Source organism: Poecile atricapillus, chromosome 4 (genome assembly GCF_030490865.1).
Source record: "Poecile atricapillus isolate bPoeAtr1 chromosome 4, bPoeAtr1.hap1, whole genome shotgun sequence".
Lineage (NCBI taxonomy): Eukaryota > Metazoa > Chordata > Aves > Passeriformes > Paridae > Poecile > Poecile atricapillus.
In genome coordinates this window covers 76,471,241-76,488,926 of record NC_081252.1, presented here as the reverse complement: position 1 = coordinate 76,488,926, position 17,686 = coordinate 76,471,241, and the positions used below count along the sequence as shown (strand labels likewise).

General features: G+C 42.6%; 1 protein-coding gene across 11 annotated transcripts in view; it reads left to right on the top strand.

The window, feature by feature from the left end:
* ATRN (attractin) overlaps positions 1-17,686 on the top strand; it is a 150,430-nt gene that overhangs the window by 54,177 nt on the left and 78,567 nt on the right. For all 11 annotated transcript variants that reach the window (XR_009277657.1, XR_009277648.1, XR_009277656.1 and 8 more), the window contains exons 7-15: positions 41-131; positions 1,210-1,453; positions 3,386-3,569; positions 5,903-6,057; positions 10,488-10,572; positions 12,044-12,264; positions 13,433-13,554; positions 14,067-14,205; positions 16,354-16,535. Coding sequence is in view for 1 of the 11 variants with exons in the window: in XM_058838759.1 (XP_058694742.1) it covers positions 41-131; positions 1,210-1,453; positions 3,386-3,569; positions 5,903-6,057; positions 10,488-10,572; positions 12,044-12,264; positions 13,433-13,554; positions 14,067-14,205; positions 16,354-16,535 (1,423 nt within the window). In the remaining 10 variants the exon portion in view is untranslated. The remainder of the gene's footprint in view (positions 1-40; positions 132-1,209; positions 1,454-3,385; positions 3,570-5,902; positions 6,058-10,487; positions 10,573-12,043; positions 12,265-13,432; positions 13,555-14,066; positions 14,206-16,353; positions 16,536-17,686) is intronic.

Here is a 17,686-nt window from a genome sequence, read left to right as displayed (position 1 = left end):
TATCTATTCCTTGGAAAATAATTCAGTTTTTATTATACAGGTATGATCTTATTTCTGAAGAGTGGCTTCCACTGAACAACTCTGTGAACACAGTAGAGATGAGATATGGTCATTCACTGGCATTGCACAAGGTAAACTCAGTGTTCCAGGCTCCCTTCCCAGCTGATTTCCCCTTCTTCTATTCTGCTTCCCCCTCCTCACCCCAGATCAGTCTTGCTTTGGGGAGAAGAGTTCCTCATTCAGAGGCTTGTCCATGCTCAGCCCAGGCTATACATTTGTGCTCCAGGGAATCCTTGGGTGGGTGCCCTAGGAAGTCTCTAGTGTCTCTGCCTGTGTGTTCCTTCTTTGCCCTTCTTCCAGAGATTTTGAGGATGACTGAGGTCAGTGAGGTCATTTCTTTCTTGCTCTCTGTGCTGACAAGACATGCCTGAGGCTGAGTTTGCTGCCTTTGCTGTAGATCACGTGAATATTTTTATAAGCTCTGTTGTCCAAGATACCAAAGCAGAGCTGGGGAATTAGGGATTTTTGTGACTTGTTGTGCAAGTAAACTTGTGAATCTGATCTTCTAGCATCTGACACAGCAAGCGGATTTGACTGTTTTTACCTCCTTTCTCACTTGTGTGCCTTGCTGTGAGTGCATGCCATGTGACAGCAGGATGACAAAATCTTTGGAAAGCAAATGAGCTGATCCTTTACTGATCTTTGGGTTTTGGAATGTTATATAGCTCAAACAGTGTAAAACTTAATCATAAAGACTCAAAAAACTCCACACACTGTCATTCACAAACAGAGTACTTGAAGAACCTCAAAACATGGAAATTCATAATGGAATCAGAAAATGGTTTGGGAAGGGACTTAAAAAATCATCCAGTCCCGATCCCCTGCTGTTGTCAGATACCTTCCACTATCCCAGATGGCTCAAGCCCCATACAGCCTGGTCTTGGACACTTCCAGGGATGGGGCAGCCACAGCTGCTCTGGGCACCCTGTGCCAGGGCCTGCCCACCCTCACAGGGAAGAATTTCTTCTCAGTATCCCATCTAATCCTGCCCTCTGGCAGTGAGAAGACATTCCCTGTGTCCTGTCACTCCAGGCCCGTGTCCACAGGGGACTTTATTAGGTAACTTCAGACCAGCAGCTTAATTCCTTACCAAATAGCTGTTTCCTAAATGCTGAGCTCCTTGGCCTTATTTTATCCGACTCCTTTCAGGATAAGATCTACATGTATGGTGGTAAGATAGATGCCACGGGGAACGTGAGCAGCCAGCTGTGGGTGTTCCACATCCCCAGCCAGAGCTGGGCCGCGGTGGCGCCCAAGGCCAAGGAGCAGTACGCCGTGGTGGGGCACTCGGCGCACATCGTCACGCTGCACGACAACAGCACCGTCATGCTCGTCCTGTTTGGGCACTGCCCCCTCTACGGCTACATCAGCAACGTCCAGGAGTACAACCTGGGTGAGTGGGGCCCTCCTGCCAGTCCCTTCAACTGTAAGAGTTGGTTTGAAAGTTATTTAAATGACTCATGTTCAGATAGCAAAACACAGGCAAATGTGTTCTCTTCCTCCTGTTTGTATTTACAGGTAGTTGAACCTGACATATTTGTATATGTTTTGAGCAGACAGCCACATGCCTCCAGCTTTATACGTGGTTTTAGGTCCCAAAGACATAAAGCTGTAACTGAGAGGTAAAGCAGGGCAGTTCTGGGACAATTTAGATTAATTTTCCTCTCCCCCTCTGACAAAAACTACACCTCTGAAATTATTTTTCACTTCTGCAATTATGATAATGGCTGTAACAATTCAGACCAAATATCTGCTGAACCTGACACCCATGTCCCCAGCAGCAGATGCTGTGGGAAACAGGTGCTGAATTTCTGGATTCCCATATCCCTGATAGGATCTGACTCCCGTATCCTGGAATAGTCCAGGCTCTGATTTTAGGATCCAGAGATTTCTACTATCACCAGTGGAGAAGCACAGGAAGCTTTTCAGGTAAACTGAACTTCTACCTAACTCAGAAGTGGAGGCACGTTCCTGGCTCCACAGACCATGTAGACATCCTAATTAAGCACAGGAAGTTCACAACAGGAATGTGCTGGTTATTCTCAGGAATAATGGCCCTGTCTGCACTTTGGACCTGTTATCCTTGTCCTCCAGTCATGCTGATCCAGAGGATCTACTGGAGCCTGATTCTCTGCAGTCCATGTGGGCGAGATTTTTCCCTCTATGAGAAGTCCAGAGAGAACCAGAGTGTGTTGGGGCAGTGATTTGTTTTTGCCATGTGTGATCTTGCAGACTGTTCAGTTCCTTTGCCTTTTGTGTGCCTGCTCTGGCCTGAAGTTGGGAAGCTTGTATACCAGGGTTTCATTCAGCACTTACTACAGAGATTTGGTGTGTAATCTGGTATTTTTATTTCAGTTGTCATTATAATACGTCTAAAGTGCTTCAGACCAATGTTATTTTAGTGAGTGAGATTTAGGATCATGAATCACATGTTAGTTTTTAACTGCAGTGTTCTTCACAGTGAGACTTGGCTTCAGTGCTGCCTGGCTTTATATATATATTTATATATATACATATATAAAGTAAAAGTGCTCTTGAGTCCCATTCCAAATCAAGTCATGGTGCTGGTGATAGTAAAAGATTTTAAAATCATAGAAAATTTGGGGAGTTATAAAGAAAGTTAGGCTTGGCAAGCCCTGGGAAAAGTGTTAAAAGTAGGCCCTGGGAAATGTTAGGCCTTGTGCTTGCTAAGACCATGTGAAACTGCACCTGTGCGGTCAGTATATGATAAATGATACAATTGTTGGGTGTGATTAGATATAATTATTGTTTAAAGAATCATGAGAAGCTATGTTAGCGGTTTGGGGGGATCATGAGAAATCCATGCTTGGGTAAAATCAATGCATGCAATAGAACAGTGTAAGTTTAATAATTAATATGTAAGTTATATAACGATAGAATATAAAAACATGTTCAGCTCAAAACCAAGGCAGGTCAGATTTGGGTTTGTGCACCCCTGACACCCAGAGCTCTTTAATAAAGCACCTTCATGTAATCATTCTGTGATTATGTGTTCCTGAATGCTAACACTGGCATTTTCATGTCATTGAAATGCGATCTATTATTTGTCTAGTTTTATTTCTCATTTACTTAGCTTGTGTGTAAAATGTAATAAATGACTGTGGAAGAGGTATTTCTGCTCCAATTAAAAATACCTGGCAATGCTTCTTGACAACAGACTTCTGGAAGGAGAATGTTTCTGAATATGAAGTGATAGAGACAGTGTCTAGATCTGAGTCAAGGGAATCCCAATTTATTTCACCACATTGTTGATGAGTTATTAATGCAGAGAAGTTAACCATGTTTTGTCACTCATATTTTTCAGTGACAAATACCTGGAGCATCTTACAGACGAGCGGAGCTTTGGTGCAAGGAGGATATGGTCACAGCAGTGTTTATGATCCAAATACAAGATCAATCTACATCCATGGGGGTTACAAAGCGTTCAGTGCCAACAAGTACAGGCTGGCAGATGATTTGTACAAATATGAAGTTGATTCCCGTATGTGGTAAGTGGTTCTTCTTCTGTCTTTTTCCTGTTTACTCCCCTGTCAGTTTTGTTTCTAGTGAACAAGATAATGGGTATTTGATAAGGGAGCAGTGGCTTATATCTACCTGAATTCAGGATAGATGCTGTGATCTTGGATCTCTTGTTTTTATGTCCCGTTATGAATAGAGAATGATACAATCAATATCATCAAGGCTGTGAACAAGCCAAGAAGTCCATTTTAATCTTTTGTTTGATTCAAGCTGAAAAGAAAAATATTTGATGTTTTTTTCATGCTAGCCATACAGCCTGTGCATGTGAGTGCAGTTACTGCAGTCAAGTGAGTGATAATCCATTCTGCAGTTAAGACTGTAAAAGAATTTCTATTATAACCCTATTTTCTTCTGGCTCTATAACTGCTTGAAATGTTCATTTCTTAAGCTGAAATCTTCTGGGATTTGTTCTGCCCAAAGGTGAGTTTTATTAAAAAGCTATAGCCACACTTCATAGCCTGGAGCTGCAGAGGTGAAATACATTTTCCTTAATTCTGTGTTTTTCTTAACATTGATTCTAAAGGCTCCTGACAAAGAGGAGACTGTCTTTTGGGTCAACATAAATAAATTTGAGTCACTACATCTCTTACTGGGTGTTAAAATAGCTTGTTTCTGCAACATCTGTTTGTGAGTCTGTACTGATGAGGAAGGGAATGAGTGACTAATTTCCAACCCCCCTCTTTCCCACTCAGTTGTACACACAGAAATAACCCCACTTCCTCTCTGGATGAATTTGATCTTCCACTTCAGCCATGGAGTCGACAAACCTGGCTGAGTAGGCAGAAACTTAACAAAGTGACAACGTTCTTCCAAACTCTTGCAGCACAAATTTTCTTTTGTGACACTTATTTTGTCAGTCTGGCAAGCCCTGTTGAACAAGTGGAGAGTGTAGGACTATCTGGTCATCTCTATCTCTGTGTTTTCTTGTGTCCTTGACTCTTTGTTTTATTCTTCAGTGATTTAGACCCTCTATTTCCTCGTTGAATCTCACTACCTTCCCATGGGCCCTCTTCTTGAGCTCCTTCAGGTCCCTCTGGAACAAATCCCGTCCCAAAGGTGCATCAACCACACACTCAGTTTGATGTTCCTTAGTGGAAGGGACCTTAAAACTCAACCCATTCCGTCCCTTTCCACTATCCCAGGTGCTCCCAGCCCCATTCAGCCTGGCCATGGACAGTTCCAGGGATGGGGCAGTCACAGCTGATCTGGGCAGCTGTGCCAGGGCCTCACCACCCTGCCAGGGAAGAATTTCTTCCCAATATCCCATCTAACCCTGCCTTCCTGCAGTGGAAGCCATTCCCTGGCTCCTGTCCCTGCAGCCCTTGGCCCCAGTCCCTCTCCAGCTCTCCTGGAGCCCCTGCAGGGACTCTCAGCATTCCCTGCATTTTGCCCTTCTCCAGGGGAACATTCCCAGCTCTCCCAGCCTGGCTCCAGAGCAGAGGGGCTCCAGCCCTGGAGCAGCTCCGGGGCCTCCTCTGGACTCTCTCCAGCAGCTCCACGTCCTCCTGCTCTTGGCCCCGGGGCTGGGGCAGCTCTGCAGGTGGGGCCTGACCTGAGGGGCTCCGGGACACAATTCCCACCTTTCCTTTGGGATCAGCCCAGCCTGGGGCAGCTCTGCAGGTGGGGCCTGACCTGAGCAGGGCAGAGGGGCAGCATCTCCTTCTTCAACACAAATCCTCTCAGAAAAGTAGGAAAATTCTCAGAAATATGATCCTCTGTGTTCAGTGCCATTAATCCTACTGATTAATGTTGAGCTCGGTGGTGAGTTTGATTAGTGCTTCCCATGATGTAATCATCGATGAGCCAGCGTGTTGTACAGGTATTAACCTGCAGGATTCCATTTTCAGGAGCTGTATAGATTGCCTTAAAATAGAATTTTTAGTTGTGAGCAACAGATGCTGCCCAGTGTGAAAGAATTTTTTGGGTTACTATAAAAGCAGAGTTACTACAAAATATTGGAGTCTTCCCAGGCTGACTATGTTCAAAAGACAAGTTAGTGGGAAAACTTGAGCATCCCTAGGAAAAGAATTGATGGTTTGAAGATCCGTAGCTTTGGAAAGAGGCTCTCATAGATATATTTCTCCTATTAGTTGGCAAAGCAAATAGAAAGATGAGAATGAAATTACAGGTGGAATTGAACAGTGTGGAATGTCATTGTTAAGCACCTCACTAGAAAAGTAGTTAGATACTATCACCCTCCTCCCTGCACCCTCAAAATGTTCTTCAGCTTGGATTTATGGAGTGTTTTGCCATTGCCAGGCACTTAGCAGTCTCATTAATACATACATTTTTATTTCTGAAGGACTATTTTGAAAGACAGCCGATTTTTCCGCTACTTGCACACAGCTGTGATAGTGAGTGGGACCATGCTGGTGTTTGGAGGAAACACTCACAATGACACCTCCATGAGCCACGGAGCCAAGTGCTTTTCTTCAGATTTTATGGCCTATGATATTGGTAAGTTCTTGCAGAAATTATAACAAACCCCCAAATACTTGGCTGTTCCCAGGGAGCTGTCCTCAGTTTGTCTCTAGAATGCCTGATTTACATGTGTGTGTGTTATCCCAAATGGTGCTGGGCACAGGGATATGCAATCAGGAGAGGCTCATTAGCCTGCTATGGAATTCCAAGCAAATGAGGTGCAGTGATTTCCAGTTACAGACAGCAGCAGTTCCTTTGTCAACAGTTTATACACAACCTTGGGCATTAAAAATCAGGTTTTAAAGGGCATATTGTTACAGAATCATAAAATCATAGAAACATTAAGGTTGGAAAAAACCTTTAAGATCACCAAGTTCAACTGGCAACCCAGCACCACCAGCAGTTTTACCACTAAACCACGTCCTCAAGTGCCACATCCACACGTTTTGTGAACACTTCCAAGAGACAGTGACTGCATCACTGCCCTAGGCTGCTTGTTCCAGTGTTTTGCAACCCTCTGCATGAAAAAATACTTCCTAATTTCTAATCTATGTCTTCCCTGGCTCAACTTGAGTCTGTTTCCTGTCCTGCTCTCTCAGCCATAAATCTATTCTGACATTTTGAGTGTGTTTTAATCTATGATTGGTCAAAAATTTAAGTTCTTAGGACAGTTACAAGCACTAGACCCTGTTGGAACTCAGCCTGTACAGTGCACGCTCTTGTTTTAACTGCTTTATTCAATAATAAAGACAAATTACTAGGTTGGATTTGCTGAGTTTCAATAGCCAGGAGAGGGCAGCATTTATTTGTGGATTTGGATTCCTGAGACTGAGTTTAAGAAGAACAAGGAAAGAAGAGGTGAAATAACATTAAAGAAGGTACATACACACCCAGGTAATTCACAATGGGGACAAATGCCACTCAGTACTCTGACATTCACCTTTTGCTCTCAGAGTGCTCTAAATGTGGCTTCCCTGAAATAATCCTGTAAATCTGAAATCTCAAAGTGACTGTTCATCAAGATCTCTCTCCTGGTTCATGAGAGGAAAATGCGAGTGAATATTGGGTCATCAGGGTTTGTTATCCTTGTGCCCTTTTGCTGTCTGTTACAGCAATCATCCCATTCTGCCTCCTGTGATTTCTAGTCACATCCCTCTGGAACCTTTGTGTACTCCTAGGTAGCTTTATTTTGATTTTTTTTTTTAATTGAAGAATTAAAATGAGGTATTTGACCAGGTTGTGTGAGGCTTGGAGCAGCCTGGTCTAGTGGAAGTTGTTCCTGCCCTTGTCTCAGAGCTGAAATGACATTGTTTTAAGGTGCCATCCAGCCCAAAGTATTTTGTCATTCTGTGGCAGTCATGAACAGTTTGATTTTTCCAAACTTTGGTAGCAACAGTGATAGATTTTTCTTTCTGCATTCTGCTATATGCCCTGAACTATTGAACTCTCTGTTAGGTGTAAAACACAAATTGCATTAATTTGACAAAATATGCCAATAATGATGTTCATTTTGATTCAGTTTAGGTAACAGACAGGTTCATGTTACATGACATGAGTGATGTAGTCCACATCCCCAGTTCTTACCAGATATCCACTGATGTGTGTGGAGTTTACATTGATTTTACCTCACATGATGGGTGAGAAGTGTTCTTGAGTCCCCTCATTCCTTAAAGAAGAGGCTCTCAGCCTGAAAAGAACATCTTTTTTTTTCAGACCACTTCTTCTATTCTCTTCATTGCAGGAGCCATTGTGCATCCCATTTCTTTATCCCAAGTGGCTAGGAATGCACTAGGGTGGTGGCTCATCATTTGTGTCACAGCAGAAACACCTTGCAGTGGTTCTTGATGCATGATCTGTGCAGTAATTAATTACCCTGGTCATGCTTATGTTGGTCTCCATGGGAATAAGCCCATATAACCCCCGTTACCTATCCCTTCATGCTCCCAAGGCACAAGTTACCCAGGAGAAAACCCAGCAAGGTCAGTTGATACTGAAAGCCTTCAGTGGAGAGGCTTAATCATTGTCTTTATTCCCTACTTTTATAGTATGCTGTCTGGCTGCTTTACTTGTTTTTTACATCTTGTTGATTAGCGATCATGATTGATTAATGATCACAGTGATGGTTGGAAGACTGGAGAGAAGTGGAATTAAACCCAGTCTGAAGCAAATGCCTCAAACCCAGGTCTTCTCCTTAACCTTTGCCATTAAAGCTTATTTTGGTAGTAACTAATTTTATTTACATCATCAAATTTTTCTGGTTTTCCCTCCTCAAATTTCCAAGTAATCAGAGCACATGCACTGAGTATTGGGAGGACATAAAATCTTTTTTCAGTGTGGGGCAATGCTAACAGCTTGCACTGAGATGTGTGCTGGGGGTGAGCAATACAAATTCTTAAATACTTTTTTATCCTCTACTTGACCAGGTTGGAGAATATTCAGCCCAAATTGTGCAGGTATTGCCTAGTTTGCACAGGTTTCAGGATAATACTCCAGCTGTGTGCATGTGTTATTCTCGATTCTCAGGACAAGCCTTTGGATTGTTGACATTTGGGTTGGGTGAGCACTTGGACAGAGCTGCCTCACAGTATTTTCACTATTTTCTGCTCACTGAAATGGCCAATTAGCTCTTTCTGTTCCCAAAACTGGTCTCTCTGGCCTTTGTCCAAAAGTTTCCTGCTCTGCAGAAGCTTTGGATGGAAAAATGCCTCACTTAATCCTCCACCTGCTACTTACATAAAGGTCCTACTTTTAAATTGATCTTTTCTCCCCACAGAAGAGAAACTAAAACTCTTCTATTTACCCCATCAAAATTCTGACTCTGATGACAAACACAAGGAGAGGCTGGGTGTTTTCCTAGTTGATATGTTCTGTTTGAACAGTACATTTAAGAAATCCTGGCATTGTAAGTTTTAGGTTAAGTCAGGAAGGAGAAGATTCTTCGTAGTCTCAGAATTACTCAGTTTTTCCAATACTTGATCTCTGGTTAAGAAAGAAAAATATTCCAGGCCTTCTATTAATCTAGAAAAACATGTTTCTTGGCCTCACATAACACACAACTTAATGGCTAAAAAATTGCAAATTGCTGTCCAATTTTTCTGAAGTCTCGTATTAAAAATTGGAACTGTCACGCTTGGCTTGTGTGTAATGCTGGGCTAGGTTAAATTCTTTGAAAATGGAGCAAATTACATGTAAAAATAAATTTCAAAATCACAGTCTATCAAAGTACTGAATCTAACTGTGTATTCTGTCTTTTCTTTATCAGCACTCTTTAACAAAATTGCTCTGCATCTGTTGTTTTATCCAACAATTCTCCAATTAAATTTAATAAAAATTATAACTTTGTTTTCCTTTGCCCTTGCAGTTTATCCATGGAAGAGTTTTGTTTGTGGGTTTGTGGTTTTTTTTGCAGATGGTCAGTCTATGACACAGTGGTTTTATCTCGTATTAAAGAATCTTAGGAGTATTTGAGGGCTCTGTAGATCTTTACAGAAGATTGACTTTTCTGTCTTAATTGTGTAAATTGCACCTAAATTGTGTAAATTGCCTCTGGGATATTGGCCCCCAAGGTGATCCATTCCCTTTATGAAGTTTAAGTGTTATGAGTTGGACTGACTTTTCCTACTTTTGTTCCTTTGCTCAGTGGGTTAGATGTTTCTTAATTTGTTTTTTCTCCCATGCTGCCCAAAGGAAAAAATTACCTGAGAAACCAAGTAAAAAATGAAGCAGAACTTATAAATTTTATGCTAATAGAAAAAGATGGAATAATCTAACATTGTATTAAAAGAGAAAAACAGCCACAAATCCTTAAGCTATGATGAATGAAAAATATTTTCAAAAACATGGATATCTGCCCTCTAGGAACATAATGGCAATGGGAGAAGTAAAAAAAGATAAGTCTCTGTTCTCAGTGATATTGGTTTGGGGCAAAACTGCAAATTATTAATGTATAAACAGATAAAACCAGAAGTTGTTACATCATGAAAAATCCTACTAGGAAAGGAGGAAAAGCAGCTTCTTCTTGTCCTGTTCCCTGAGAGGAGAGCCCGGCTGTCCCCTCCTGCCAGGGACTTGTGCAGAGCCAGAAATTCCCCCTGAGCCTCCTTTGCTCCAGCCTGAGCCCCTTCCCAGCTCCCTCAGGAATTCTCCAGCCCCTTCCCAGCTCCCTCAGGAATTCTCCAGCCCCTTTCCAGCTCCCTCAGGAATTCTCCAGCCCCTTCCCAGTTCCCTCAGGAATTCTCCAGCCCCTTCCCAGCTCCCTCAGGAATTCTCCAGCCCCTTCCCAGCTCCCTCAGGAATTCTCCAGCCCCTTTCCAGCTCCATTCCCTTCCCTGGGCTCGCTCCAGCCCCTCAGGGCCTTTAACGAAAGATCACAGGTGCTTTGGCATCTTTTAGGAAGGATCATGCTGTGTGAGTTCTCCTTCATTATCCAGAGAAACATTTCTGCCATGGGTGTTTTTCACTTCCAGCCTGTGATCGATGGTCTGTCCTGCCTCGCCCAGCTCTCCAGCACGATGTGAACAGGTTTGGGCACTCTGCTGTGCTGTACAACAGGTAAGGGCAGAGCTGTTCCCCAGCTCCAGGAATGTGCACATGAGGATGAGGAGCTCTGGAACACCTGAGGGGCTGTCACAAAGCTCCTTGTCCACGGGGCTTTGGGCTGCCCCATCCCTGCAAGGGTCCAAGGCCAGCTTGGAGGGAGTTTGGAGCAACCTGGTCTAGTGGGAGTCCCTGTCCCTGCCCATGGCATGGGGTGGAATGAGGTGGAATTTAAGGTTCCTTCCCATCCAAACCATTCTGAATCTCTGAAATTTTTCAGATCTTTATTCTTGTAATGTCTTCAGTATTGACCTGTTACATCAGCCCTTCTTCACTGGGCTAAACTGTCTCAGTTCACTTTGTTTTTTCAATAATTTGACTTTTTAAAATTATTTTTATATATATTTATATTTTTATTAATATCATAATTTTGCATTTCAGTGTATTTCACAGTTATTTCTTAGCTGCACTGACAACATTTATTTTGAAACCTGAATTTCACTCATGCTTTTTTAAATTTTCCATGTTTCACTTTACGTTCCTTATCCTATGGGGCTGCTCTTCCTCAGGTACGTGAAGTCCAGTATTTGGGTGAAATCTTAGGTGAGATTTTGGCTGTTAAGCCTTAGACACTGTACTGGTATCCCAGCTTTCAGAATACCTGTTACTGAATCATTGCAACCAAGTTTGAGAAATTAATTTCATAGGACTTCTAAAATAGAATGAAAATCATAATAAAAATACTTACTATTCAACCAAAACTTATCTGTTATTTAACCAAAACTTATCTTGGCTCTCCTTCACCATAGTTTTAAAGGTGCATTGACAGACACAGATGCACAGAGAATTTTTATGTGACATTTTTGTATAGCTACTAAAACTTAGTGTTTTGTCTGGTGCAGCTGTGATACTGAAGGAGGTTTGAAGTCTCCTACTCCTCCCCCTACAAAATACTATTTATATTGGGGGTTGTTTGGGGTTTTTAATTGATGCAGTGACTGTGCTCAGTTGTTACCAGCCATGCAAAGTGTGGTTTTATTGCAGAGGAGCAGAGAGAGTGACAGCACCAATCGTTCGTTGTCAGTTTCTGAGCTCTGGTTTAATCCTGTGATACCATCTCCACAATTTTTAGCCTTCCTCTGTGTCTTGCCAGTGTAGATTACAGGAGGATCCCACATTTTTTGCAGCATTTTATGTATAATCATGTTGATCAGGTCCCCTCAAAGTTTTGGCTGAAGGGGAAGATTGGTTCATGACCTTGAATAGCTTTGACTCTGTGTTGAGTCTCTCTGGCTTCTCTGAAACAGTGAAATTTGTCTGACCTTTTCTTTAGTGCCCCTCTTAACCAAGAGCTATTTATTTGGATTTATATATGCTGGCATGTAATAAAGCACTTCCCTCAGACCTTAAATCCTATTTACTTGGAGCAGTGGTCTGTCCATGAAACAGCTGTGAATTTTTCTCTCTTTACTTCCATGTTGTCCAGCACCATGTATGTATTTGGAGGCTTCAACAGCCTCCTCCTGAGTGACATCCTGAAGTTCACACCTGAGAGATGTGAGGCTTTTGACAAGGAGACGTCCTGCCTTCGGGCAGGTCCTGGTGTCAGATGTGTGTGGGCTCCCCGCCCTCCTCGCTGCATCCCCTGGGAAAATGCAACAGTGGAGCAGCAGCAAAAGGTCTTTGAAGACTGTCCTGCCAAGCCAGGTATGTGTCACATTCTATTCCCTTTTCTGGAAGGTGTGCAGGCTCTTTTTCCAAATTCTGTCCTTTGTTAATTGTAAGTCATTACAAGGCCAGTTTTAGATGGGGGGCCTGTGGTTGTCCTTCCAGGTGTCCTGGGAGCCCTTCCTCTGACCAAGGGTCATGGAGGTGGGGAGATGTTTCTATCTCCTGCTTCTGAAACTGCTTGTTCATGAGATCTTTTTCCTACCCTGCTTCTTGGATTTACTTTTCTTCCCCTAACAAACATCACCAGCCAGGAACCAGGCCTGCACCATCATTCTGTAAATGTTTGCTCCAAGAATTGACCTTGTGAGAGCCCAGAATTTGCTGAAGAGCACCACAGGGCAAAGAAGGGCATCTGGATCCCTGGTGGAGTTATCCTGTACTCTTCAAAAGAGACAGCAGGAATACTGCTTTAGGAAAAGTTACTTTATCTTTTTGGCAGGGGGTTGGTGCCAGATGATCTTTAAGGTCCCTTCCAACCCAAACCATTCTGGGATTCTATGATTCTATGTATAGAGGCAGATAAAATGAATTAATGTTTCAAGGTCTGATTCCTGTATTTCCTCTTAGGATAATTTTAAACAGCTTTAACCTGATACGTTCATTGCTCTGAATTGATTATAGAACCCTTGATTCTGTAACAGATGTGCAGCCTTTAATTATTTAATAGAAACTAATGTAAAGGGACATTGCCTTGCCGGGTTCTCAATGTACAATAAATTTGCACAAAATACAGGCAATAAATAATTGGAAAGATGAATGAAAAGTTCACATGAAAATGCTCCACTTGAAAGCCAGGGTTGCAGGAAGATGGGCCTGTGGTGGGAGATGGCCACTGTCTTTGTGGGATATCCTCTGCCATCGTTTCCCTGGGCATTAATATGTCTTAGTTCATGTGCTTCCATGTCTTGGTGCATTATTTTCTGGTGCTGTGTTTTAGGGCTCCATGGGCACTAAAAATGATTGCTGTTGTAAATAAAATCAATTTTCTATCAGTTCAAACACATGAAAGTACCTGATTTTAGTTGCTAACAGAAAATCTACAGGCACTGCTATTTGGTTGTATCTTTTGCTGTAAATAATCAAGTTCTTAGAGCTCTGTCAGGAAATGCCTGTTTTTGGTCATGCAGGTTTTTTTCTTTGATAGTTGTAGACAATGAAAAATGTGATCAGATTACAGACTGCTACAGCTGCACCGCCAACACAAACAGCTGTCAGTGGTGTTCTGACCAGTGTATCCCAGCACACAACAACTGCACAGAGGAACAGGTAATGGCTCTTAACACTTCCTTAGTTTAACTTTACCCTTTGGAATAGCAAATGTCCACATTTTCTGTCAGTATTGTGATCCCTGTTTTGTTATTCCCAGTGCACGTATAGCTCAAAAGTTCTATATGCTTGGATTTTTTCAGTTTGATCCAAGGGTTTTGTGTGGTATTTTCCAATGAATTTAGGAGGATAGCTGTGGGCAGGGGAAGAGTGGGAGGTTTTACCATGGTATGATTATTCATTAATCACATTTTTTATTTGATATAAATAGGGCTTTCCCTAGAAAACAAAATAGCCCTCTTGTAAAAGCTTTAGTAGTGGAAAACTTGTCAGGTGATGTTTTGGGGGAGTATCTTGGATAACCAGTCCAGACTGTGCCCAGTTCCACAGCTTTTGGGTATATTAATTGCTTTGTAGAGCTGAACAGTGATATTTAGTGTCGTAATCATGGCTGTTATAAAACCACATGGCTTGCACATGGGAAAAAACCTCACTTGTGCTATTTATTTTAGGTTCCTGTTACTGTCTATGACAATTGTCCTAAGGATAATCCTGCCTATTACTGTAACAAAAAGACGAGTTGTAAAAGCTGTGCCATGGATCAAAACTGTCAGTGGGAACCTAGGAATCAGGAGTGCATTGCTTTGCCAGGTAGGTACTGGTGGCATAACCCAAATTCATCCACTCCAAAAGTTGTTACATGGTTTTTAAAATTTTTGTTGGTTTTACCCCCAAATATGTAATTTTCTGTGTTAAGATGGAGCAAATAGTGTTGTTTAATCATCCCAGCTTTGGTATGAAACTTCATTTGTAGTAAATCCAGCAAGTCTGCTGGAATATTTTTCAGTCCCAGTTGTCTGAAGAGGACTATGATCACTCATATAATTATTAGGCTGTATTTCATTTCTGCCTTTTCATTTGATAAAAGCTGTTGATAATAGGCTTCTGCAAGATATTAGATTTAATAATGCATGCTATTTAATTTAGGAACTAAAATTGTGCAAAAGCATAATGGCATATACTGGACAAATGAGGCAAGTAACACCTGCAGTGTTTAAGGAAAATTCTCCTATTAGAGTATTTCCAGTGGAGCTCAGAAGAGTTGGTTATTAGTTCCCTTGCAGTACATTTTTTTTTCCCCCAGTGACTGGGAGGGAAATATAGGCTAAGTGATTAACATTTGTGGGTAATAAAATATAGAAAAAAGGGAGAAAACCCATTAGACAGGACAAGTTAATGGACATGGAAAGCCTTCCCCTAGGAACTGGTAGGTCTGGTCATGTCCAGGTCTGGTGTTTGCCAGTCTGCAATGGTTTAAAATTGTGAAGACTTTGAAGAAGAGCAATGAAAGCGAAAAAATATCTTTTAGTGAGAGAGATAAAGAGCTTGGTCTGTTTTATTTCATGCAGAAAAGGGATGACCTGATCATATGTATAAAAAGCTCGTCTGAAAAATTGACACTTGAGAGCTTTTCCATCTGTTAAGTCTGAATTCACACTGGAAATGTCCATCAGGGTTTTTTCTTTAAGGGAAATAATTAATCACAAAGTGTAAGGAGTTCTTCAGTAGTGGGGTTGTGCTCAAGTTGAAGCACGGATTAATCCTAGAAGTTTGTGCTGTGGACAGGATTAGCACAACAACCCTCTCCTGACAAAAGGTCCCCTGAAAACTGTGGCTTCAAGACATCAACGAAATGCAAATTTGGTTTTTTTCCTCTTTCTCCTAGAACAGTTTTACTATTCAACATTGTAATAAGTGCTTTGATTACGTACTGCAGATAACCAAATGCTGATATTGATTGCTAAATTGATTTCCTTCTCCTCCAATATTATTACGTATCAGCATATCAATATATCAACACACCTCTAAGTGATACTGGTTTAGGATGGGGCTGTAGGTATTTCTTAGTGGAAGGGTTCATAGAATCATTAAGGCTGGAAAATATCTCCAAGATCATCATCATCATCATCAAGTTCAACCTCTGTCCCAACCTCACCGTGGCACTAAGCCACAGCACCAAGGGCCATATCTGCTCATTTTCTGAACACTTCCAGGGGTGGGGACTCCAGCACTGACCTGGGCAGACCCTTCCAATGCTTGGCAACACTTTCAGAGAAGAAATTTTCCCTATTATGCAACCTAAACCTTTCCTGGCTCAACTTGAGGGCATTTCCCCTCGTTCCCTGGAGCAGATCCCAAATCCCCCCCGGCTGTCCCCTCCTGCCAGGGACTTGTGCAGAGCCACAAATTCCCCCTGAGCCTCCTTTGCTCCAGCCTGAGCCCCTTCCCAGCTCCCTCAGGAATTCTCCAGCCCCTTCCCAGCTCCCTCAGCAATTCTCCAGCCCCTTCCCAGCTCCTCAGGAATTCTCCAGCCCCTTCCCAGCTCCCTCAGGAATTCTCCAGCCCCTTCCCAGCTCCCTCAGGAATTCTCCAGCCCCTTCCCAGCTCCCTCAGGAATTCTCCAGCCCCTTCCCAGCTCCCTCAGGAATTCTCCAGCCCCTTCCCAGCTCCCTCAGGAATTCTCCAGCCCCATCCCAGCCCCGTTCCCTTCCCTGGCCACGCTCCAGCCCCTCCAGGGCTCTCCAGAGCTGTCCCAGCACTGGAGGTGCCCCAGCACAGGGGACGGGCACTGCCCTGGTCCTGCTGCCACCCCAGAGCTGGCACAGCCCAGGGACCAGCGGCCTCCAGTGGCCCCTTGCCCACCTGGGCTTGTGTCTTTTCATGGTTCTTTCACTACCTTGATTGTTGAGAAGGTCACCTGTATCTCTGGGTTTACTTTCTTTCTCCGCTTGTCCCCAGAAAATATCTGCGGAACAAACTGGCATTTGGTTGGCAATTCCTGCCTGAAGATCACCAATGCCAAGGAGAACTACGATCATGCCAAACTGTCCTGCAGGTCCAACGGTGCTTTACTGGCTTCTCTCACCACACAGAAAAAGGTGGAATTTGTTCTGAAGGAGCTGCAGAAAATCCAGTCTTCAGTGAGTACTTCTCTTGTACATCCTCTGTGTGATAAAACTCTGGCTGTGGAAGAGTCCTTGCCAGAGTGTTGTGTGCTCTGTACACAACAGAAATGCCTCTTAACCAAAACCAACTGATTTTCTTTTGAAATTCAGTGTACCCTCTGGGTGCTTCTGGGCTGAAATTGTAGAGAATGTAAATGGGAAGGATAAATATAAACATACACAGAGCCTTAGAGATATCACTTTCTGTACTGGAATCACATCCACATTTCCCTGCTGGAATACAGGACTGTAGCAGGAGCCCTCTGGTGACCTGTGCACAATATTTTACAAATAAAAGTCCCTTTGGGGCACTGGAGGTGTTTAATGTAAAGTACTGAGTTATTTACACTGCTCAGAAAAGCAGCTGTTTAAAATGTTGCCTTCTCATTCCACAGAGCTGCTTGGCTTATTTGGCGTTATTTGCGTGTGGTTTAGTGGCAGGTACTTTTCTGTCAGACCCAGGGAGAAGTGAATTGGAATTTTTCCCTCTTCATGCATCCATGGAATAAATATATATTTTTCCAGTCCCTGCAAGAAGAAGGGAGATGTTCAGGTGGTGGTGCTACAGCCCTGACAAAGAACGATGCTGTGCATCTCTTCTAAAATCCTGGATTAGCCTGGAAAGCTGCTGTGGCCTGATGGCACATCAGAATAACATAATTAATAAATCATTATTATTAATAAATTAATAAATAATCAGAATAACCCCTCCTGGGTCCCAGAGGCCACTCTGGGAAGCATTTTGTGTAGCAAAGGTGAGGAGGGCGCAATAGGATTGCTTTTTTTCGAGGGAAAACATGCTTCGGTACTTAAGAGAAATATTCCCCTGTTAATACAAGAACATTTCTTGCCTTGATTCCCTTTGTAATTTTGAAGTGGAATTTCAACAATGACAGTGTTTCAAAAGGGAGTCAGTTTAGTCCAGGACAGGTAGGGTGCAGTTTAAACAAGATTGTTTGTTAAACCTTTTGTAAAATGAGGAAGCCAAGCCTGGGATACTGGAAAAATTCATGATTCTGGCAGTTCCAGGTGTTTCTGGATATTCCAGTCGTGAGTGTAGAGTAAATTCCTAAAGACACATGGTAACCCTTCCTTCATAGTGTTTAAATCTTTACACAGTGTGAAAA